Here is a 25,199-nt window from a genome sequence, read left to right as displayed (position 1 = left end):
ATGGGATGTTTGAGATAACAGTGTATGTCAATATGGTCATGTAGGTGCATTTATTCTTTTTAAATTAAATATTGTTTTCTAAAGTTTCACACACAAAATAGTTTAATCAAAGTTGATTCTATCTTGATTGTTGAATGTTCTGCACCTTACATGTCATCAAACAACTTCCTGATGAAAATTATTTGTAGCCATGGACATTTACAATGGTGTCCAGGTAAAACAAAATTGGTCAACAAAATAGAGGACATCAGTTCTAATAATAAAAAGTAACAGGGTAGAGCAATTGTTTTTTCAAGATGAAAAGCTTTATTGTGACATCACAGATTGCAATAATCCAGTTAGTACTGGATAACACGTTTAGACCATCGAGGATACGACATCATCATTTGTGGGGTTTACGAATATTCGTGAAAGTTACTGTAGAAATGTAGACTCGTTAAAGTGACTGTCGTGCAAAAACAATTTATCCATTTCTTTTGTGTCTATACTCTTGTATTAACTACTAATCTGCATGGATTTAGCCAATTTGTGACAAAAAATTTAACTGCAGATCCAGGTAAGTAGCAAAAATAAATGTACATATTTCATACAGTTCTCTGTAATTATAGCATGTAATATACAGATTGTTCATTTTATGCTAGATTACACTTTTTGCCACTTACATTAGTAATAAATTATACTTATACCTCTCTTGGGGGTTGGCATGTGTGAACGTACAACAAAGCAGTTCAGGTTCACATTTAATACAATTTTCATTTGATTGGGTACCTTGGTAACCAATCATTAGGACTGATGGGTACCTGGTAGAAATTTCCAAACATTTTGACGTCTCTAAAAATTACACTCATTACTGAACAACCTGTATGACATTTTACTCCTATAGCCATTGAATTTATTGATATGATCAAATGGTGTATATCAACTGTCATCTTCTGGGTTGTAGAAGTTCCTTTAACTCTGGATGGTTACTGGATACACAGTCCAATGGTATTCTGCCCTTATTGTCTGCCATTGATACTGCCTTTCCCCCTTGATTAACTAGCAATTTAACAATCTCCACTTGACCATTCTCTGCTGCCTGGAATAATAAATGAGCAAAGATTAAGTGAGGTCCAAGACCCTACTCACAGAATAATTTAGATAAGATTTATGCAACAATAAAGCATGAAATACTGTACCATTAGCCGATTGAAAATTGTGGCTTCACAATTTTCTTTAAATGCTTTGCAAAAGTTCCATTACAGAAAAGAAAAATGAATATTGAATAAGTATTCATAAGATTGTTTTTTCATGGGGTTTGAATAAGTATTCATAAGATTGTTGTTCATGGGGTTTGAATAAGTATTCATAAGATTGTTGTTCATGGGGATTGAATAAGTATTCATAAGATTGTTTGTTCATGGGGTTTGAATAAGTATTCATAAGATTGTTTATGGGGTTTGAATAAGTATTCATAAGATTGTTTAAGGGGTTTCAATAAGTATTCACAGGATTGTTTGTTCATGGGGTTTGAATAAGTATTCATAAGATTGTTGTTCATGGGGTTTGAATAAGTATTCATAAGATTGTTTGTTCATGGGGTTTGTATAAGTATCCATAAGATTGTTTATGGGGTTTGAATAAGTATTCATAAGATTGTTTACGGGGTTTCAATAAGTATTCATAGGATTGTTTGTTCATGGGGTTTGAATAAGTATTCATAAGATTGTTGTTCATGGGCTTTGAATAAGTATTCATAAGATTGTTAGTTCATGGGGTTTGAATAAGTATTCATAGGATTGTTTATGGGGTTTGAATAAGTATTCATAAGATTGTTTACGGGGTTTCAATAAGTATTCACAGGATTGTTTGTTCATGGGGTTTGAATAAGTATTCATAAGATTGTTGTTCATGGGGTTTGAATAAGTATTCATAAGATTGTTTGTTCATGGGGTTTGTATAAGTATTCATAAGATTGTTTATGGGGTTTGAATAAGTATTCATAAGATTGTTTACGGGGTTTCAATAAGTATTCATAGGATTGTTTGTTCATGGGGTTTGAATAAGTATTCATAAGATTGTTGTTCATGGGCTTTGAATAAGTATTCATAAGATTGTTAGTTCATGGGGTTTGAATAAGTATTCATAGGATTGTTTATGGGGTTTGAATAAGTATTCATAAGATTGTTTACGGGGTTTCAATAAGTATTCACAGGATTGTTTGTTCATGGGGTTTGAATAAGTATTCATAAGATTGTTGTTCATGGGGTTTGAATAAGTATTCATAAGATTGTTAGTTCATGGGGTTTGTATAAGTATTCATAAGATTGTTTATGGGGTTTGAACAAGTATTCATAAGATTGTTTACAGGGTTTCAATAAGTATTCATAGGATTGTTTGTTCATGGGGTTTGAATAAGTATTCATAAGATTGTTGTTCATGGGCTTTGAATAAGTATTCATAAGATTGTTAGTTCATGGGGTTTGAATAAGTATTCATAAGATTGTTTGTTCATGGGCTTTGAATAAGTATTCATAAGATTGTTAGTTCATGGGGTTTGAATAAGTATTCATAAGATTGTTTGTTTATGGGGTTTGAATAAGTATTCATAAGATTGTTTACGGGGTTTCAATAAGTATTCATAGGATTGTTTGTTCATGAGGTTTGAATAAGTATTCATAAGATTGCTTGTTCATGGGGTTTGAATAAGTATTCATGAGATTGTTTGTTCAAGGAATTTGAATAAGTATTCATGAGATTGTTTGTTCATGGGGTTTGAATAAGTATTCATGAGATTGTTCATGGGGTTTGAATAAGTATTCATGAGATTGTTTGTTCATGGGTTTGAATAAGTATTCATAAGATTGTTTGTTCATGGGGTTTGAATAAGTATTTGTTCATGGGGTTTATCTGCAGCTCTGAAAGATCTGTACTCTTATTTTCAATTCAGCTAAAATATCAATAAATATCTCTTGCAACTAGGGAACATTACTTCAACAAGCAATGAATGTGCATCACATCTCCCGAGTGTCAAATATGACCTACATGATGTCACACAAGAAGTCTGAGTCTTGGCTTGACCAACATGAGTATGTAAGAATGCTTGCCAGTTACTTCCCATAGGTTGGTTGTTCTTCCATAGTTTTTCTCCACCAAATAAACTGCCCACAATGTATAGCTATCACTGTGCTGAAAAATAGTGTTAAACCCACAAAACCAGACCAAACCATTCATACTTGCTTGTGTTAACATTTTTACAAGTCAGAACAATTAAAAACCTAAAACAAGTCCTTTGGCCTTAAAATCAGTGTCAGAGAGCTGATTATCAGCATTTTCAACATATGGAATGCAAGTAAATACTGGTATAAAGTCTGGCAACAATTCACTTTATTGTACAAAAAACTGTTTACATGCTCAGTGCAGTACAAAAATACAAGTAATGACCTCTGACTTGAAAAAATCAGTCAATGATCTCATCAATGAAAATCTTCCAAAAATTGTTGAGTTAAGAAGAAAAATAGCCCCACTAGCGACTATTCTCAAGTATAACAATGATCCATATGGTGGAGGGCATCATATTTTGCCAGGAATTGTAAATATAACATTAACGATCGCAGTCAATCTTGTATGTGATGCAACTGAGTGCAGCTATAAAGCAAATCTCGAAAGATCCAGTCAGGCTCAGCAGGGATATATTTTGTATACAGTTGCACCTCATGTACCTCCTGGATATTTGATTGTACAAGAACCCATTAATCCAGTTTATCTGCGATGTCATAATCCACTATTATCAAGGATACATTTCAAACTTATTGACCAGACGAGACACTTGCTTGATCTGCAACATGAGTTTTGAATATAAATCTATACGTAAGGGGTATTTTATATAATTTATCAACACGTGAAAGTTTTTGTATACAACAAAGAGATACTTGAAAGTGCCACCAGAACAATACTGACACTACCCACCCTTGACAAAGTCAAGGCAGAAATTATTATGATTATGTGTGATAAAGATCAGATTCTGAATTATGCACATTCTTGCATTGAATTTGATCAGCTTAAAAAATATTAGCTGATTCCCTTGACAAAGTCAAGGCAAAATAAAAATAAATATTAATGATAAAAATCATTGAATCTGATTCAGAATAAAAATCGAATTTAATCAAATTGATGGGTATATTGCCAAAATTAAATCGGATTATTAGTCAAATTCAGTAACAATTTTATATTTCAATGATTTTATCATTGATTTTAGAATGATGTTATCGTTATTAATATTATTTCAGATTAATGGATAATTTCAACAAATTGATGGCTATATTACCCAAATTAAATCAGTTTATCAATTTCATCAAATTGATGGGTATATTAAACTAAATCAGATTATGAAACAATTTTATCAAATTGATGTAGTAAATAATACTCAAAATAATAAAAAATCTCATCAAAAACAGAAGAATTTCTTTTTCATGATAATAATAATTTCACCCTGATTCAGCAAGCATTTCAGGTTTGTCTGGGGGAACAAAAAAATATATTTAAAAACAATTACTTTTTACTGATTCTTGTTCATATTTCAGGTAAATGGTACCCAAAATTGTGAAAATCAGTCAGATTTATAATTTGATGGGGTAAATGTTACTCAAAATTATTAAAATCGGTGAGATTTTATAATTTGGTGGGGTAAATGGTACTTGAAATTTTGAAAATAAGTCAGATTTTAGAATTTGATGGGGTAAATAATACTCAAAATTGTGCTCATCAATCACATTTCATAATTAATGAGGTAAATGGTATTTAAAATTGTGAAAATCATTCAGATTTTATAATTTGATTGTGTAAATGCTACTCAAAAACTTATGACTGATTTCATAATTTGTTGGGGTAAATAATATTGAAAATAATAATTATAGGACTGAATCAGAATAAATATTACTATCAGAATAAAATTAAATTTGAATGAGAATAAATATCAGAATTTTTTTAAAAAAATTGAATCAGAATAAAAATTATGAGAATTTTTAAAAATCTCAATCAGAATATTGTCATCAGAATAAATATTACACGTTATTATTCGGTATTAACACTTTCACTTTCACTTTGTCATTGTTTTTCATAATCCGTTACCCCAGACAAACCTGAAATGCTTGCTGTTGCCATAAAATTTACTTTCACAATCCCCTAAAGTTACATTTTAACTACTTTCACTGTCACAATCACTACGGTCACTGGTGACAGTGCTTTCATGTTCACGATCTGACATAATTTTTCTCAATTGTCTTGCGCATGTATTCACAATCGTTTTTGTTTCGTATGCATGAGATAATTCTGAGCTAATTGTTTAGATCGCATGTGATAGAGAAAAGAAGTTTGTATCTTTGACTGTCGCCAAGGATTGGAACATAGATTGTTGATTCAGCTTAATGAATGGGCATTCTGCTGGTAATGTATATCTATCTCCAAATTTTCATTGTTGTAATGATTCAAAATCACAATTTGTTCTGGATTCAGTTGCTCAGATATTTTTATACCATGTTTTAATTTTTGATTTGCAGAAATAATACCATTAATATTAGTGAAATTCATTATATAATAAATATTTATTTAAAATAAAATAAACATTTACACAACACTAACTTAATTCTATAGACAGCACAACCACCATGTGAACTCCGAGATTGTCAAACGACATTCTAACAAATTCAGAAGGCGATATAAAATATTTATACAACACAATGCCATGTGAACTACTGTATTGCCAAACGTTCTTGCGAATGCAGAGGGTGGTACGAAATATTTACACAACTCCCATGTGAACTCCAATATTACCAAACGACGTTCTATTAAGTTCAGAGGGCAATATATTAATAATCCTAGTTCAAAGGCTGACACAACCCCCATGTAAATCCATAGTTTGGCAAACGATGTTCTAGCATGTCCAGGTGGTGTGTGTGTGTATATATATATATATATATATATATATATATATATATATATATATATATATATATATATATATATAGTATAGTATAGAAAAACTTAGATCTACAGATGGCACAACCCCCATGTGAACTCCTAGATAGCCAAACGAAATTCTAGCAAATTCAGAGGGGCAATACAAAATATTTACAGTATATACAATCTAGTTCTAAGGATGGCACAGTACATATAGTAGCATATTCACAGTATATATAATTTTAGTTCTATGGACGGCATAATGTAGAATCTTATCTAACTTAATTCTAAGGAAAGCACAACACTAACTTCTATAACTTAACTCTATGGATGGCACAATACATATACGGGACCTCTCTACATTCAACAGATTTCTGCACATACACACACCCCATACTCAACCCAGGGGAGTGCAAAAGAGCACCTACCACGTGGTGACATGGTGTGAAGGTCAAGCAATGGGGGGACCCCAATAATAACACGGGTCCTATGCATATAATTTAACCAATACATAGAAATCTAAAAGTAGCTCACGCAATAGGAGTGGCCTATTTGCTGTTTGTTTTTCTTAATTATAGCTTACAAAATTATGACGGACCAAGAAACTGGACAGATTCAGAAAAATAAGGATAAATTATTTTTTATTCAAAAAAATAAAAAAATTAGTCATCCGTAAATAAAAATTATTTATAGGATACAGGCTCTACCTTTACCTGACCGAGTTATATTCCTTGACTTAGTCCAATGACAAAGTCACTGACGTTGAATTTCTGTCTTAAAATAAAGTCATACTATGAAGTAAGATATCTTTGTATTTCTTTTAAAATACTTATTTGGTTATATTATCTGCAACAAGATGGGGAAAAATTAACCAAAAAAATAAAAAAAATTTAATAAGCGAATACATGTATTTTTGTAAAATACAGGTGAGATAACTTTTAATCGCTCTATCCGTAACCCGACAGAGTAATTTCCCTTCATCAGGAGTGTTTGTATCTAACAATGGAGATGAAATATTATTTTTTTGTTTACATTTCTTCGAAAATTTTTATCTGGTAATATTATCTGCGACGCACTGACCCGAAGGTATGCAAATATCAAAATATTTGCCAGCCGTATTCATTGATTGAAATATTATTCTTCACCAGTCTCCACATTCACAGATTAAATAACCCTAAATGCAATTATTTTGTGCATACCAGTTTCACCAAATTTTCAATTCTGACTTTGTGTAATGGCTCGTAAATTACTCAAGGAATTATCTATCGGATCTGAAATAATGTGATCGATCACAAGACCATTTTTGATTAATCCATGAAAACACTCCTATACGAATTTATGACAGAAATAATGTTTCTTCCCCAATAGTAAATTTGAGATAACCAGTATTAGTGACAAAACTGCCCGTCTTTTTTAATTGACAGTTTCTAATTACACCATCACGACATGTCTCCTAATTTTTGATAATAGGGTGTTTCACAAATTCATTTTGCTCCATTTATATAATAATATTATTTGTCTAAATAATAATTTTGAAAATCTGGCTAGACAGTCTTCAGAGATTTTTATGACCTTGTCATTGCCGGCATTATTTTTTTTAAAATCATAATATCATTTTGACTCTGTATTTTCACCACCACGTTGCACACACAACTGCGTTTCTCATCTAACCCCAGCACCACACTTCCGCGACGCACGCTTTGTAGGTTAAGTCCACATAATTCATTTACACAAGAATTATTACAGGTAGTTTAAGTAATTATCATTAGCCATCTTTGTTTTAATTATTATATGGTATAACGGTACCAATTGTACACTCCCAAGTGGGCAGAGCTTAAGGTGTAGGGAATATTGTATTCAGAAATAAACAACACTAGCTGTGATTGGTGCATTATGCAAGACTTGTACTTTCTGTTAGGCTTAAAAAAGTTGAGCCTCTTGGCAACATGTGAGATTATGTTAACTCATATCTAGATCATATTTTGTATTTGTTATGATTTTTTAAAATGTGGTACACAAGGCTGAAAATGTCTCTTGTGACTAGATAACTCTTACCCCTGTTTAGTTCCTGCCGAGTTATCTCTCTTAAATGCAATGGAGTGCCTGGTTTTGTCCTTGTCAAATTGACAATCTATCATTGTTCTCTATGACAGAGTGTGACATGCATGCTGAGGTAGGATAAAAAATATATTTCACAAAACATTAGCATTGAGGTCTATGGAAAAACAATTGGTACTGTGATACCATATAATTATATTTCAATTAAAGTATACATTTGTCTTAATTATAATATGGAAGAGTTTGAGAGATTATGTATAATCGAACCTTCTACAGCTAGATTCAATCTTGACAGAAGAACCCCTGACTTGCCAAGGTGACCTCTGGTTGATCTGATGAAAATTCTGATTAAAAAGTATTCATGACTCCACGAAAGAATTTCACGACGATGGCACATTACAAGTGTGATCAACATTCAGAATTAAGTGCAACACCGAAGGTGTTATCGATGTTACAATGAATGACCAACAAGCAGCAACGATTATTATCTTGACAATCAAAGATAATTTTTTAGAATAAAATTTCTAAACGACCAGAGTTGCAATAAATGGACCATTACATATTTTGACCTAACTAGATTCGCTTGTATCAGTCATTTAAGTTTGCGGAAAATCTTCATCCGATTTGTTATGTCTGATTTGGCAAACACATTTCAGAAAAAAATGTGGGCACCAACAGTTTTATTACAATATATGCTCGATGTAAAATTATTATCATTGTTAATAGTAAGTGAAGCAATTATATCATATAGTTCGCAAAAACAAGTTTGGTTACCACAGCAAAAGAGATATTCTGATATAACCAATTTTGAAAATAGAACTGCAAATGATCTTGGCAGAAAATAATTGGTAAATTTACCCAAGGAGGATCATATGATCATAAACGACATTGTACAAGATTAAGTATAGACGATGCTGAACTTGATTTTATAATTACTGATACAACGAAGAGAAACACATTTATAAGGTGGAGCAATGTTAATTTGTCGGACGGAACTAAATTAGGTAAAACTGTGAGTTACTCTGATGGTGAGTCACTGCAGTTTACTCATTTAAGATCTTCAATGCTTGCGTACGTTTTGATAAATTTATTATTGATGATAAATAGATTTCCTGATGCAGCTGTTAAGAGTTGCCACCGATTCATTTTAATTTTTATATCAATAAATAAATACAGGATTACTAGAACAACTACATATTGGCGCTGATGCATCATGGGGCCAATGGAGAATAAAACAAGAAAAGATCTTAGTTATTCTGCATCTGCCGACGTTGAAATTAAGGATATTTATTACAAAAATAATCAAATATCAAAATTGTCATCTGCACCATCGGTATATGATCCTGTGACCAGACAGAAGACTTTGTCTCAATGGACCGGGTGGCTATGGTAAAACAACACATGCAATTTAATTATTTCGCTAGAGTTCTTCAAACTCTGTTGATATAATTATGTTAACACCATCATAGACGCACCAGAGAAATGAAAAAGCGAGGAGTTAAATCTCATACTTATCACAGCTTCTTTCGATGGAATGGAGATACATGGAGTCCTGATCAAATAGGTGAGAAATATATTCCAAAGATTATCATCTGGGATGAAATATGTACAGTGTCACTATAGTACTAATATTAGTACCCTACTCCTACCTCGTGGACGGGGTACTAACATGAGCATATAGGTGTCAATGGAGCAAGCCGAGTGTGATTCACACCCGGCGCTCTTTTAGCCTAATATCAACAATTTGAACAAATTCTCTGCATATAATGAAAGAAATTTGTAGTCCACTTATTTAATACCGGAAATATCGCAAACCATTGTAGAATTAGTTGTAAAATATCGTTTACCTTTCTTATCCGATATTTTCAGCTAAACTGTCCACCATGTTAGTTCAAATAATGATTACTTCCGTTCTCAGCCTCGTCTGTTTGTGTGCCATATAAGGACACTGAGGCCTTGTTTGGAAACATAAACAAATCGTGGTAAAAATATGGCATGGTTTGAGTCAGAAATTCTGCGCATTAAAAGTAAATGCGGTTTATCGGCAACTTTGAAATTCCACCAAGAAGCCATTATTCGCCACTCGATTGATAATAAGACAGCATAGAATATCCAAAAAAGGATCTGGCAAGCCTTATATAGAAAAGGGGTCACAATGAGAATATCACATTATTTGTCATGGTAGACAAAGTGATGTTAGTGTAACCATGCCAATTTATTTTATCGTGTACGGGATTAATAAATTCAAAATAAGCCAAACTTCTTTCACAACATTATACTTATGAAGCAGATTTCGACACTATTTATCTTTCTGACTTTAGCGATGATTTTGTTGCTCCATTACATGATATGGGATCAGTTCATAGCCTCAACAATAACAAATCAAGTTGAGGCTACGACATCGTAGCTAAATGCTGCTAGAGACAATACAAATATTCTTTGATTGGTTGATGACAAAAACTACTGTTATCATGTGTGGCGATCATGGTCAACCGAGACCTTTTGTTGCCTTGTCTCTATATGAATGGCTGAAACATTCGTAGATTATGATAACTGATGATCATAGAGCGCCTGATCCAGAATTACGAGAGCTTAAGAAATTATTCCGACTACAACCAAATAAAATTCAGTGTGAAATAATGCGTTAAGTAATTTCATAAAGTCCTATTAATGATTTTTGGAATATCTGATTTGATAGTTGCAAGTAGAAAGATAGTTCATGATATAATTCAACAACAATTATTTCTGTTACATGAAGTAAAATTTTCAAATCTACCAGTACCATTGTGTTATCACCCAGCAGATAATCAACAGCAAAATATCAACACTGAAATTCCAGGTTTTGGTAGTAAACAAAATCTTGTGTTAAATGATATTGTTTTAGTTCCTGTCAGTGTTGTTGAGGATGCATTAACGATGGACAAAACTCAGTGTGATGTGATGTGATTTGGATTTTTAACGTAACTTTAACAATTTTGCAGTCATATCGCTACGATGTCTGCAATGTGGCAGTTTATAGTGATGTCTAGCACCAGGGCATCATGCAGCAGACATGTAGCATGATGTCACATCCAGTCACAATATCCGGACACCAGGCAGACCAGTCCTAAACTAACCTCTTAATACTGAGTGCCAAGTGAGGCAGCTGTTAGTACCATTTTTGTAAGTCTTTGGTATGACTCGGCCGGGGATTGAACCCACAAATTCCCGCATCCGAGGCTTATGCTCATACCGCTAGGCCACCAGAGCGGTCAAAGGATATGCTATAACGATTCATTTGTCACAAGGATTTACTCTCTCTGATACTAATATTTGGATTGTTGATAATCGCATTGAATGGTCAAATTTAGTTTATCTCCCAGTGTCTAGAGTGAGAAAAATATCTCATTTTATGTGTGGTTATACTCCAGCCTGGATCAGTTGCTCTTTTTTTTTTTTACCCCCTTCAAGTTAACTAGGTTCATATAAATATCTGACAGTCATATTACCTAGTACTGGTTGTTTTGAAAACTCATGTTGTATTAGTATGGTTTTCTTTATGACTGCATGGATGGGTTTCATAGAAATCGCATGAGTAATTTCATTATTTAACACAGCTATCACAGTAATCTTGCAACCCATTCACATGATCTCATCTTTCTGAATTATTTCCTTTGCATACTGATATCCAATCTCTCAGCAAGTGTTGATTAAATCATTCAACTGATTGTGATAAGTTGTGGTATGTCCTCGTCTGATTTTGACGTAATGTTTTTTCTTCAGAGATGATAATGCACCAAGAAATTCCTTGCTAGGATCAACCTGTTGCAAATGTGGCCATTGTATAAATTCGCTCAAAAGCAGATGCAACTTCAGTTGCTGTTTTAGTTGATAGTGGTTCTACTTCTTTATACCTACTTGCAACGTCAACGACATTCAGCGCGTATTTGTATGTGTGCAATTGACATCTACCAATTTTAATAGTATCATGTAGTAAAAACAAACTATCTGCTTGATGGACTTCATTTAGAGCGCTGACATCAAAATGTGCACACTGAATATGTTTAGGCTGTGGTAGTTAAACTTGCCACATTGCCTGTCGTGCTAACCATTTTGCAGCAACAGAACATGTGACATTTACTGCATCAGCAAGTTTACTAATTGCTGATCTACCCCTCCAGTATCCTCTTGGGCTGTAATAAATCCATTCATTATAATAATCGGGTAATTACCAGCCCCTAATACTAGTTTACTTTTCATCGCAGATTTTACTAAGAAGCCAGCAAGTTTTCCTCTGTGAGGTTTTTATCTGATGGAATTTAATGAGGGAATCAACTTCACATCTGCAATATGTTGTTCTTGTAGATTTTGATTTTTATATGCTACATAATGAAAGTGACATGATTGATCGATCACATTTACTGAATACTCTCCAGGTCTAGGTTGATCTCGCTCATCAAGTCGGATATCAAGTAAGGCTCCAGGACCAAAATAATTATATCCAGGAAGATGTTTTTCTCCTGGATATTTAGCCCACAGAGCTCCTGGTCTTCTCCTAATGAAGCAGTGATATCACCACCTGTTTTCCTTGACTTGTCAAGGGAGATAAATTTGTATTTGCTTGTACCACATTTCACACATTTGCCTGTAAGTGCATGCTTTTTATTTTTTGTTATTATCATTACTAATCCACTTGGGGTGGATGCTCTGCATCGAACACATTGTAAAGCCATATTATGTATTATATTTCTGCACTATGGATATCACTGATTTCTCAGCAACACAAAAGCAAGAGCCAGTCAAACTATATCCAGCGCTACCAAATTCTATCAAAGCAATTAACATAGGTCCATCTAGGTCTGGTATTGTTACTTAATCTGATAATGAGATAGCTCAAGTGAGATAAGTTATATTTATTGGCACCTTCTGTAGATGATCAGAGATGCTACGATGTACTTAAAGATTTTAATGAAAATGCAAAATTGCTGAACAAGGATTGTAATGATATTATTGATTTTATCACTGATTCTGATGACCTCAATGGATTTATTAATAGTCTCATATTATACGATGATGTGATGCTGGATAAACAATCAAATCCAGCTCAGATATTTTCTCAAGGCAGACACAAAAGCACAGACATGATTTTTGTTACTCAGCAATATGCACAAATACCTAAAGTTATCAGATATAACTGCAATATTTTAGTTGTGTTTAATGGAGTTGATACACATACTCTGCGAAATATTCATCAAACTTGGTGTTCAGGGGATATGGATATGATTAAGCTCAAAAACTTTTATTCAAAAGTGTAATCTACCCTACATGGATTTCTCACGATAAATTTGCATGATCCTCGGTCACGATATCATGTAGGTCTTGATACAAGTTTTGGTTAAAAAAAAACAGCAGCAGGGAGGGTGTGACCAAAAATGAGTCTCCGAAAGGTAAAGAAAACACACATACAAATCTGAAAACACAAGCGATAAAGTAACAAAATGAGCTAACCCAATTAGAGAAAATCTTGCTCAGTTAGAGCCTTCGGTTTGACGTTATTAACCTTGTATTTTCATTTTTGTATGAAGCTTTATTTTCAAGGAGGGCTTGCTCCAAAATTGGTCTGTTTACCCTTCCTGCTGCTAGTTGTAAGTGAACATGCTAGGCCTCCACAATTACCAGATACTTAAATACTCCCAAGTGAATATTTTCTATGATTGTACAAGTGAAAAGGTGTCAATCAGAGCTGCATGTGCATGTTGCACCTAAAGAAAGCAAACTTGTCAAGCAATTTGAAAAAGACATCTTTTTTATCTCTGTGAAACCCTTAGTACAATGGATACTGCTCAAAATTTGTTTGGGGTGTCCCAAGTGTTTGCAGTTTTGAGGGGTTAAACTCTATTGTGAGAAAGACTGGTGGTGAAACTAATATAACATGTACTGTGTGAACACAAATTCAGATACAACAGTAATCATGGTGTGACTCCCAAATTTCACGAGCATTTCACACACATACACATAAACGTATTGCTATGCTTATGAACCATCTGAATTGGGTCCAGGTTATGGACACATACTTAAATAATCACCGGAATAGGAAATATACACTTTATAAGGTAAACATTTACTCTACTGCTACTTGTTATATCAAGATATATTCTATACACAGTAAACTAAGAGTTTTTGAGTTTCAATATATGTGACAATGTGGACAATAAATTCTGGGTACCGTGTCTATAATACTTTGTTTATATTATTTTGTAACCACGTGTCCACAAAGATGATGAAAGATTAGTGCATTATAATTAATCATTCACGTCATTTACAGTGTCTGATCTTTCTAGGAGAAAAATCATCATGAAAACGTTAGCATTCGTGATGGAAACATAAATGGGGGGGGGGTGAAGGGGGGGGGCAAGCAAGTGGAAGAGAAAATTACCAACTTTTTATGATGAAAGTAACCTCTTTTCATGTTCAAATAAGCAATTCCATAATAATTTTACTATTAACATAAATATATTGCGAGACATATGCAGTAAGTAAAAAAATATACTGCCAAGCAGATAATTTACTAGTTGTGAAGTTGTAGCAATTTAATGGTCTCAGAGTGAGAAAGATAGAGAAATTCCATCAAAATGTAATGCTGTTTTCATTATAACCTACTTATATACTTAATCACTAAAATGTAGCTTGTTTAAATTGGAAAGCCACATTTTTTTCTTCGCAAACACCTGCTGTTCTGTACATTTAAATTTAATAATGATTACAAATAAAAGTTTAATACACACTGGAAAATACTAGTGGTGGAAAACTGGTTACCATGAATTTCATCACTGCTAGCCACTGACAAAGTAGAACAAAGTGAATCTATGATCATATGCTAGCAAGGATATATATGGTAAAATGTACCAACCATCTTCAGTTAAATGAAATAAACAAATAAAATTTAAATATTAACCTAAAAAAAGGAAACAAATTACATTCATAAATAACCATTTTTTTTCTATTCAGTTTTATAATACGTAATATGAACTGGATAGCTCCAATGAGGAATAAACATGGACAGATGATTCTGGTATGTTAACATCATGGACCACCATATATATACTAATAGCTATTTTCCATCTTTCATGAAAGTTTGCAGATAGTGTCATCTGTAAGGATATATAAAATGGCAAAAAATATTTGGTTTCCTTAAACTAGAATATTCTCTGCATGATCTTGTTCAAGAGTGCAATAAAGCATCCATACCCATCTAGGATAAATCATTTGAAAATAATAAATGATGAGATATTTCTTGAGTTTTGTGATGTTAGTTTTATAAGCTAACACACAGTTTTCTTACATCACTGCTTTCACTTTTGGAAATTGCCCTTTGATTAGTTTCAAGGATCAACACTCAATATCAATCGATAACCTGAGCAGAACAGTTTCCTACGTAGAAGAAATAAAATATTCTGAAGCCAATTTATTTAGCTTGTAAAGATAGAAGAAAAGAAAAAAATCCCCATAGATTTTAAAAAGATGTGCCTATTACTTAGCTTAAAGGAATTATGAAATAATAATGGATTACAAAGAAGTGGCACTCTTTTGAAGTTCATTTTTAACATGTACAGAAGTTTTACAACTATTATTTTGCATATTTGCTGAAACATTCACCAGTGTATAAAAAGGCTAATCTTGTCTTCAATATCACTGGACAACAAATTTTTACAAAAGTCATGTTACTGAAATAAAATTAGTCAATTCTTATCAATTTTTATGTGCTGAACACGAATATGACAGTCAAATTGCAAAATTGGCTCTAGTTTTTTTGTAATCTGCAAGAAATTAATGTTTACATAACGAAATGCATTCCAATAGTAAAAGGTCAACTGTAATAGCCTACCTATAAAAAATCAAGTCATTGACTACATCTTAGATTTCTTCGCCTGTCTTTTGTACAGCTGTTCGGGAGCATCTCTGAGGAGTGTCCAGCAGTAGTCAGCCAGCATTGTAGTGGACCATTTTCCCTGGTATCTTTGTTCCATTGTTGCGATATCTTGATGAAAACGTTCGCCGTGTTCATCACTAACAATACCACAGTTGCTAGGAAAGAAATCCAAATGGGAATGAAGGAAGTGAATCTTTAGAGACATATTGCAGCCAAGTTTCTTATACTTCATCAACATGTCTTCTACTAGTTCCTTATAGTTTTCTGCTCTAACATTTCCGAGGAAGTTTGTAGAAACTAGGCGAAAAGCATTCCATGCTTGTTTCGCGTCACCTTCCAGCAAGTTGTTGAACCGGTCATCTTTGAAAAGCTCTCGAATCTGAGGACCCACAAAAACTCCCTCTTTAATCTTTGCTTCGCTGAGTCGAGGGAATTTTTCATGCAGGTATCGGAATGCTGGCAAAGTCCGGTCAATGGCTTTCACGAAGTTCTTCATCAAACCTAGTTTGATGTGAAGGGGTGGTAGCAAGATTTTCTGAGCCTCAACCAGAGCTGGGTGTTGGATATTCTTCTCTCCAATGGCTACATTCTGCCTGTGAGTCCATTCCTTCCTCATGTAGTGCATTTCCCTTGCTCGGCTATCCCACTCGCATAAGAAACACATGTATTTTGTATATCCTTGCTGCAGTCCCATTAAAAGGGCAACTACCTTCAAATCACCACAGAGGTGCCAGCTGTACTTGTTATACTCAATGGAATTCAGTAGCTGCCTTAAGTTATCGTATGTCTCTTTCATGTGGACAGCATACGCTACTGGAATAGATGGAAGAATGTTTCCATTGTGCAAAAGCACAGCCTTGAGACTCAGTTTCGAAGAGTCCACAAATAGTCTCCATTCTTGTGGGTCATGAGTGATTTTTAAAGCATTCATGAGGCCCTCAATATCGGAACAGAATATCAGATTACTTTCCTTTCTGAAGAAAGGCTCCAATTGCTGGTGGCGCTTTCGATATGCAGTAATTGTGACATCTTCTTCTAGAAGATTCCATTGTTGGAGTCTTGATCCTAGCAATTCTGCCTTGTTCTTTGATAAGTCCAAATCACGAATCAGGTCATTTAGTTCTTCCTGTGTTATTCGTTATTCTGTGTGGGGTTGATGATGCACCACAGTGAAAATCTGGATCACTGCATGCTGATGGACCAGGAGAAGAACAGGTCGACTCACCTTTGTCTTCGTCAGATGAATCAAGAGAATATTCTGCTGGAGGTTCTGGAATAGGAAGTCCCTCACCATGTGGAACTGGTCTCAATGCAGACGGAATGTTTGGGTAGACTATTCTCGACTTCTTTCGCTTCGTTATTCCGCCGGAAAGAGGAGGAACCAAGCAGAAGTAACAGTCATTTGGGTGGTTGCTTGGTTCTCTCCACACCATTGGGACTGCAAATGGCATTGATGACCTTTTGCAATTCAACCACTGTGAAAGCTGTGTTGTACATGTAGCACAGCATATATGCGGAGCCCAAGGCTTGTCTTGGTCACCAACCTTGCATCCGAAGTAAAGATGATATGCCTTCTTCACTTGAGAATTGATACTTTTCTTCTGGTTGGCAAATGTCACTTCCCCACAAATATAGCAAAAATTGTCCGCGGTATTAACACACTTTCGAGGCATTACTGTTCTTTATTGTACGTAAATGGATAAAATAATAAGTTTTATGTAACAGTAGCTTGAACTGTCTCGCACAACGTCTAAAATATTTTAAATGCTGAACCTATCTGATTGGGCTTTATATAGTACACTGATTACGTCAGCTTCAGCAGCCGCCTGGCATTAGTATAATAGGCCTACACATGTATAGTACACTGCTGACGTCAACTTACTTCAGCAGCCGCATGGCATTAGTATTGCATTGCATCAGAAAATGATGCAATCAACTGTGGATGATGTGAGCATGATGGTATTATGCAATGTTACATCATTATTCCGGATGTTGATGCAGTCCTACTGGAGAAATTTACACAGTGAAACATAGAAAATGAGGTATATGAATATCTTCAAAACGAGAGCCAATACAAATTTTTCACGGTTATATTCGTGTTCGGCACACCAAAATACTACAGATTAGGGCCTTTTCAAGTCAGTAATGATTTCACTGTTGACCAGTGTATTTATATCTACAAACATATTCTGAAAGGCATTTAGGTACGTTTTAATAAACTTAGATGAAATCCATAATGGTTAGACAATTTGAGCAAGTGCTTTCTTCAACAGTACTTCAGTATTCTTATTAGTATCATTATGGCAGTTTGGGATTTTGATTAGCTTTCTAGGTCACAGCCTCTATTCCCCATGACATTTGCCCATTTTAGCATAACAGCCACACACTTTACGCAACCCATGGATTATTAGCATCAATAATCAATGAAAGTAAAGTGGCCCAAGCAAGAGTCATATACATGTAGTGACAGAGCAGTGATCGGCAAACACCACCTATGACTTTTTGTTTTCACTCGACTTATTTTGTCTGTATATCTGCTACGCGGTTTCTTATCTGTACTCAGAGTTGTTGGATTTTCTCCATGACCGCCAACATCGTCAGGAACCCAACCATGCTAATTATTTACTAAATATGATGAGACTGCTTGTTTTATACTATTGCAAGTAGTTCTGAATAGACATGTGCACATGAATGTAATCATATCAAAATTAATTTACTAGCACCAACCAAAACCAGCTGCTATCAATACAGACCCAGCAATAATTCCAACTGGTGCACCTATAATGGTTGTCATGGTTGCACTTCAGTCATTCCAAGACCGATGGTTACTGCCACATCAGGCCTACAAATGGCATCTACAAATACACGTGTTTGTATTTCATGATCAACAAGTTTCTCTTGGTGATTTCTGCTTGCAGCTGTTGCTCCACTTATTTTTTTCACTGCCTTAGCACTGATGGCCTATCATAGTTCTACTGTTAATAATAAAATTGCATAACTGATAAACTCTCTCCAGACTCATCACATTCAGGTACAAGGCACACACACACACTTCTAGTCAAAATTGTTCTTTTTTTACTGGTACAAACAACTGTCATACAAATTAAACAAATAAAAAGTCTGTAATAATACAATTTACAACAATTGTGCTTTCTGAGGATCTAGCCCCCTTCCAATTATGCCAATACTTTTTTACATCTAATGATCATCTTTACCCAAACAAGTATGTCCTTTTTTTAATAATAATTAAGATTATTTTTCGGGTTCACATGAGTCAGTGTTAGTGTAAAATATTCACTGGTGCACATAACCAGGGTGAATACAGCAGTGAATACCACTTCACCATTATAGAAACAATCCCTGAAAGCTTTGAAACCTGGTGGTGTAGTCTAATTTTAGGCATTTGCCTGTGATAATTCAATGTTGGTCTTGAGTTGTTTGTGTTAAATCAAGGTGGTTCCAAAGGCCAATTTTTATTTAACTCTTAACAAAATGAAATGACAGTTCATACAAGGTTTGGTAACACCACTTTGAATAAGATATTCATCAATGAGTGGAACAAAACTGTTACTGATCTTAGCATCCAGCGTCCATTGCTCCAACACCCTGTCTGTAAATTCTGCAACCTTATCAGCGAACAGAATCTATTACATATATGATGATAAAATTAATCTTAAACTTAAATGCCAAACCAGTCAGGATAAATGTTGAGTGATTTGAACTAAATTTCATCTCCTGTGACAAATGATGCTGATAAGGTAAATGTGCAAATTTCACCATCATCTTTTTTATTATATAATATTAAAAATTAGTGGTACAAAATCAAAACTATGATCCCACTCATCATTTATCAAAATTCGCATCTGACCCCATGTACCTTTACTTCCAGTTATGATAAACAAGTATGATCCAGGCTCATGCACATTTAGGATGTGACTTTTGTGTCTGTCAGAACCATTTTCATATATTCTTTCTCTTCTCTAAAGCATTTGTATCTCTTCTTTTACATTTTAAAGCTGAAGCTTTCTTAACTCTCCATCTTTCTATCTTGTGTTTTAATTTAAATTCTAAAATTTTCAGAAATTGACTTACTAAACAAACCCAAAGCACTTTTATCTACCAAATTCTTTTCCACCAAATATTGGACCAAATTATTTTTTATTATTTGCTTCATTAAAGAAGCAATCACCTCTGACAGATCATATTGCCTGGCAAGCTGGAGCAATTCATCCTTTTTCAAGGACTCGAACCATTCTGGGGTAGAATTTAAGCAAATTTCTCCACTTTTGATGACTTTGCAAAAATTTGTTGGTTTCATTAAGATTTCTAAAATATGTGACATCAAAAACCCATAGACTAAAGAAATTCCTAAACAAAGTCATCTGAAATATTTTAAAGAAATTTGTATCCCTTACATTAAGCCTCCAATTTTCAAATTTAATCCCTCCCAAATAGTCTTAAAAGTTTTGTCACAGGTCCAAATGAACAGAATTCCAATTAAATTTCAGTGGTATTCCAAAAATAAGCTCCTAACTGAATGTGTTGATGTGCATGTAGTCTCGAGTGTCCTATTGTGCCAGTAACCTGGAACATGAAGATGTGCCAATAGTCGTTTATGTATTACAATAATATAATCAAACATGTTCTGTCTGAATTCCCTATAATTCCAAAGAAATGTTTTAATTCAAGAATTCCAGTGAATAATAATTGATACCTAAATCACCCAAATCAAAACATGAACACTGCAGGAGGTCATGGGTTCGATCCCTGGTTGAGTCATACCAAAGACTTACAAAATTGGTACTAACAGCTGCATTGCATGGTACTCTGCATTAAGAGGTTAGTGTTAGGACTGGTCAGCCTGGTTTCAGGATAATGTGACTGGGTGGGACATCATGCTACATGTCTGTGGCATGATGCCCCAGTGCTAGAAATCACTATAAACTGCCACACTGCAGACATCGTAGTGATATGACTGAAAAATTGTTAAAGCTACATTAAAAATCCAAATCATATACACACACGCACACAAACACAACAATAAGAGTCATTCTGCTTCAGATGTTATAGCAATAACGAGCAATTTTTCAAGTAAACAACACTATATAAAAAACTAAATAATAAAACCAGGTTGAGGGTCACAATATAATTTCTAGAATATTCTAAGTTGTCAACAAGATAAGGTTTATTACTAAAATTATAGCAATGAACATGGCAAACATCAGGTAGACTAGCTTTTTCCAAGGGGATGTGACGTGATTTTGATTTTTAACGTAGCTTTAACAATTTTTCAGTCATATCGCTACGATGTCTGCAATGTGGCAGTTTATAGTGATGTCTAGCACCAAGGCATCATGCCGCAGACGTGTAGCATGATGTCCCACCCAGTCACATTATCCTGACACTGGGCCGACCAGTCCTAACACTAACCTCTTAATGCTGAGCGCCAAGCGAGGCAGCTGTTAGTACCATTTTTGTAAGTCTTTGGTATGACTCGGCCGGGATCAAACCCACGACCTCCCGCATCCGAGGCGGACGCTCTAACCACTAGGCCACCGGAGCGGTTTTTTCCAAGGGGAAATACCAATGACCTAGACTCAGATTAAGATAAATATGTTTAAATCCATTGATAATGATCCTAATATTGAATCTATGCTCACCAAAAAATATCAGCTATGTATATTATGTTTACAAATTAGTTGTCCCTACCCAAGTGCATATGGTGAGAAAGCTTGCCAGTAGCTTCATGAGGGTCGGTGGTTCTTTCTGGGGATTTCCCAGGTTCACCAACTGTGGAGACAGGTGATTTGCTATCAATTACTCCCGTAGCAGCAGTTTATCTTCCATTTCATAATCAATTTCCCCTTGTGGATCAAGATGGGTATGTTGTGAATCTTTGTAGTGAAACAAAAACTGCTGATAAAACTGTACATTAGAGATCGACCTAATATTTAATATACTGACAGTTATACGTGGACATGCTTAACCTGCGTGTGTTGTAACAGCAGTAAACCCGTTTATCTGACATATTGTGGAACTGGACTTGGTGATCTTATTTGTGGAATGTTCACATGTGCCAAAAGTGCTTTCAGGATTGTTATAGTATGCTGAACCAGTCATAAAACAGGTTGTACTACAAGTTGCTGACAGTATCAAACATGTTAAATCGAACAAACTGGGATTATAAGCCACTCAACCACTTCTAGACTGATTAAAGCAACTGATGGCTCGAGAAAGGATCAAACATCTTGATTTGAACAATACATACTGGGATTAAAAGTCACTCAACCACTTCTAGATTGATTACAGCAATTGATGACTCGAGAAAGTATCAAAGATGTTGAATCGAACAAAAGACTGGGATTATAAGCCACTCAACCACTTCTAGATTGATTGCAGCAATTGATGACTCGAGAAAGATCAAAAGCAGTTATGCTACCATCAACATACATAATGCTGGCTGCAATTGGTAAAATCATTAATGAGGACAATCAACAACAATCGTCTGAGTCAGTAATTGCTAATCTGGAAAAGATAAGTGGATTACAGTTGAGAATGTGAGCGGAGTAACAATGGTGGTTTTTGCAGGTCACCGTATGGCTCTTGGTTGAGCCACTTTCATTGATTAATAATCATAATAGTCTACACACTGTACAACATGTGTTCATTTTTGTCCAATTGAATAGAAGTCATGGCAGTATAAGCAATGACCCAGAAAAGTGATACTAATCCAATGTGCCATAATGACAATACTTTGTGTTCTTTATTTAGCTGCCTCTTCCTTGTTTTCTTTCCATAATAACTGCATACAGAATAGGTTTTTGGTGCAGTACTTGTGTAGTCGCACGATTTCTAGAGTACACAGGACCACATGGTTAGGTGAGCTTTAAAAATGCTGATTACACAATTGTGGACCTAATAAAATCCTGCAATAGTAATTGATACTGAAATGACAAACTTTACATGACTGTAAAAAATTTTAAAGAAATATCAACAAAGTGCCATACTCAAGACAAAATATGAGCAAGTACAACAAAAGTAGAAGAAAATTCGCAACAGTATATCAAGTATTTATCACAATTACAATAAAATTAAGAAAGAAATACACCTATAATTAGAAGATAACTGGATATTAAGAGATTCGTTTTTAAAAAAAACAAAACAACCCAGAAATGCAAAATTAGAAATAGTGTCATGTCAGACTCATAAATGAAATACTAATGCTCATACCAATGATTATGCTGTTTTTGACACATTTATGAGCAATGTAAGCATTTATTGGTCATAATAACCTCTTGAAACTTAACTAGATTTGATAACTTTATGATCATGAGTATAAACTGTCTTTATGTATGAAATGTACTGCAAATGGCTACTCTAAATTAGTGTGCCTTTACAACTACAAAAACACCTAATGCATCTATGATCGGACGGAAGGTATGAAAATGAAAATTTCAACAGAAGTACACTAGCTTTACAATATTACTATGAAATGTATGCAGAACTAAATATGGTGTTACAACAGCATTTATTTATGTCAGCATCATGAATTATAACAATTCAATCATTAACATAGTAATGATAATTTGTGAAAAATATCATGCTTATCTTAAACAAGTCAAGATTCGGTCTTAATCGCTTAGCAAAACTTTGTAGAAGCCAATCAAAATAAAAAGCAAATAAGATGCGGAGTGATTCTTTAGACATTCAGTTACGAGTCTAAACTATCTGTAAAAGAGTTCCATGATAACTTGCATATCTGTTTTCAAATCATCATTGATATAACATTCCATTTCAATGGAGAACAGAGTGATGTAACAGAGATCAGGCTGTACACGTAAGGAGTACAGAAAGCAACAGCTGTTTTGTAAAGTTTCTGTGAGATGTATTTGACACAAAATATCATATATTCAATGAGAAAATGAATTTTGCACCATTTCAGCATTTAAAAAATAGGCTGCAAACTTAACAGTTACTTTTAAATTTTTAATTGCAGCATTAAATAATTCTTCCTATCTGACATATTTTATTGATGCATCTGTATGTCTGAGAAAGAGCAGATTCCATGTGTTTCTGTACATGATTGGGTTCTTAAAGCTTAAAATTTATACTGGACACAATACACTTAGTAACGCTTGTTTGATATATGTAATTTTTTTAAATTCAGCATCTGGCTGGTTTACACTTCAACACATCATTTTGTAATAAAAACAGATAGCATTTATCGGTAGGGATTTATTCAGAATAACGACCTGTTAGCAAAGGCAATTTATTTATATTCTCTCTTTTGCCTCTATTTCTCACATTTGGGAAGTGCTTTTGTGTTTATAATATGCATTAGACAAGTCCATTATATTCTGTTACAAAATAGTAGCAATTTAAATGTCAACCAATCCCTACTTCCAAAAAAGTAATCCTTTCAACACTTTGGCATAGTGATGGAAAATTATTGAATATACATTCAAAGCCAAGGAATAATGACAGCTTCCTATTGTAGCATCTCTACGGAGTAGCCGTTAGTGGCACTTGCATCTGAGTATGCGGAGAAGATGAGAAAACTAATGACTATTATTTCTTTTCCTGTTGCAGGTATGTTAATCAAAGAAACACATTACTACTTGAGCTAAACCAAAAGAATTTAATTTTGGATTTATTATGAAGAGTAAATCCCAAGGTAACCCACGACTAAAAACTAGAATAAAACTATGAAACAGTTTGATCACAATAATTATAATTGTATCTTTTCCTATAAAAATGGTATTGGTCATAGATCCTTTCTTTTCTACCATTTCTTCTTTTCTCCCATTATCTCCTTTAAATATTGAAATTGTATTTTTTATGCCTGAAATAATTTTTGTATAAATACCAGCCATCTTGAAATTTTTTCCCAGTAGAAAATGTTCTTTATGTGTGAAAGGCATAATTAGTCAATACAAGTTTAGCCCATTCCAATTCTAATGTTTGCAAAACAAATATGTTTTTCCTTTTCTCGGCCTTTGTATGGTCTTGTAAACACAGTATTTTATTGTTCCCCAGTCTATATTTTAAGGACTGTTTTTTTCTAAAGCCTTCTCGCAGTCCTTTTTCCCTGTTACTTTCAGAAGTCTCAAAAACTTTTCAATCTGATGCTCGATTGCAGCATTTTCATCCTTTGTCTAGTGAACTCTTTTTTTTGTCGCCCAGCATTTTGTCCTGAAATGTACTGAACATGAAAAATTATAGTAATGTTCATGCAATCAACTGCAAATGAAAGTTTTGTCTAAAATATTTGAAAATTAATGACAAGAAAAATACA

The 25,199-nt window shown here is 34.1% G+C and overlaps 1 protein-coding gene across 1 annotated transcript in view; it reads right to left on the bottom strand.

The window, feature by feature from the left end:
* Positions 1–283: 283 nt before the first annotated feature.
* Positions 284–25,199, bottom strand: part of LOC149798920 (cyclin-dependent kinase 4 inhibitor B-like) — a 37,301-nt gene continuing 12,385 nt past the window's right edge. Inside the window, exon 3 of the mRNA XM_089957832.1 lies at positions 284–1,078. Within this exon, the coding sequence (XP_089813958.1) occupies positions 926–1,078 (153 nt within the window). The 3' untranslated portion in view covers positions 284–925. The remainder of the gene's footprint in view (positions 1,079–25,199) is intronic.

This window comes from Sinohyriopsis cumingii, chromosome 5 (assembly GCF_028554795.1).
Source record: "Sinohyriopsis cumingii isolate HCF-2022 chromosome 5, ASM2855479v2, whole genome shotgun sequence".
Lineage (NCBI taxonomy): Eukaryota > Metazoa > Mollusca > Bivalvia > Unionida > Unionidae > Sinohyriopsis > Sinohyriopsis cumingii.
The sequence above is the reverse complement of the archived record's forward strand: the minus strand, read 5'-3'. Positions and strand labels throughout refer to the sequence as shown.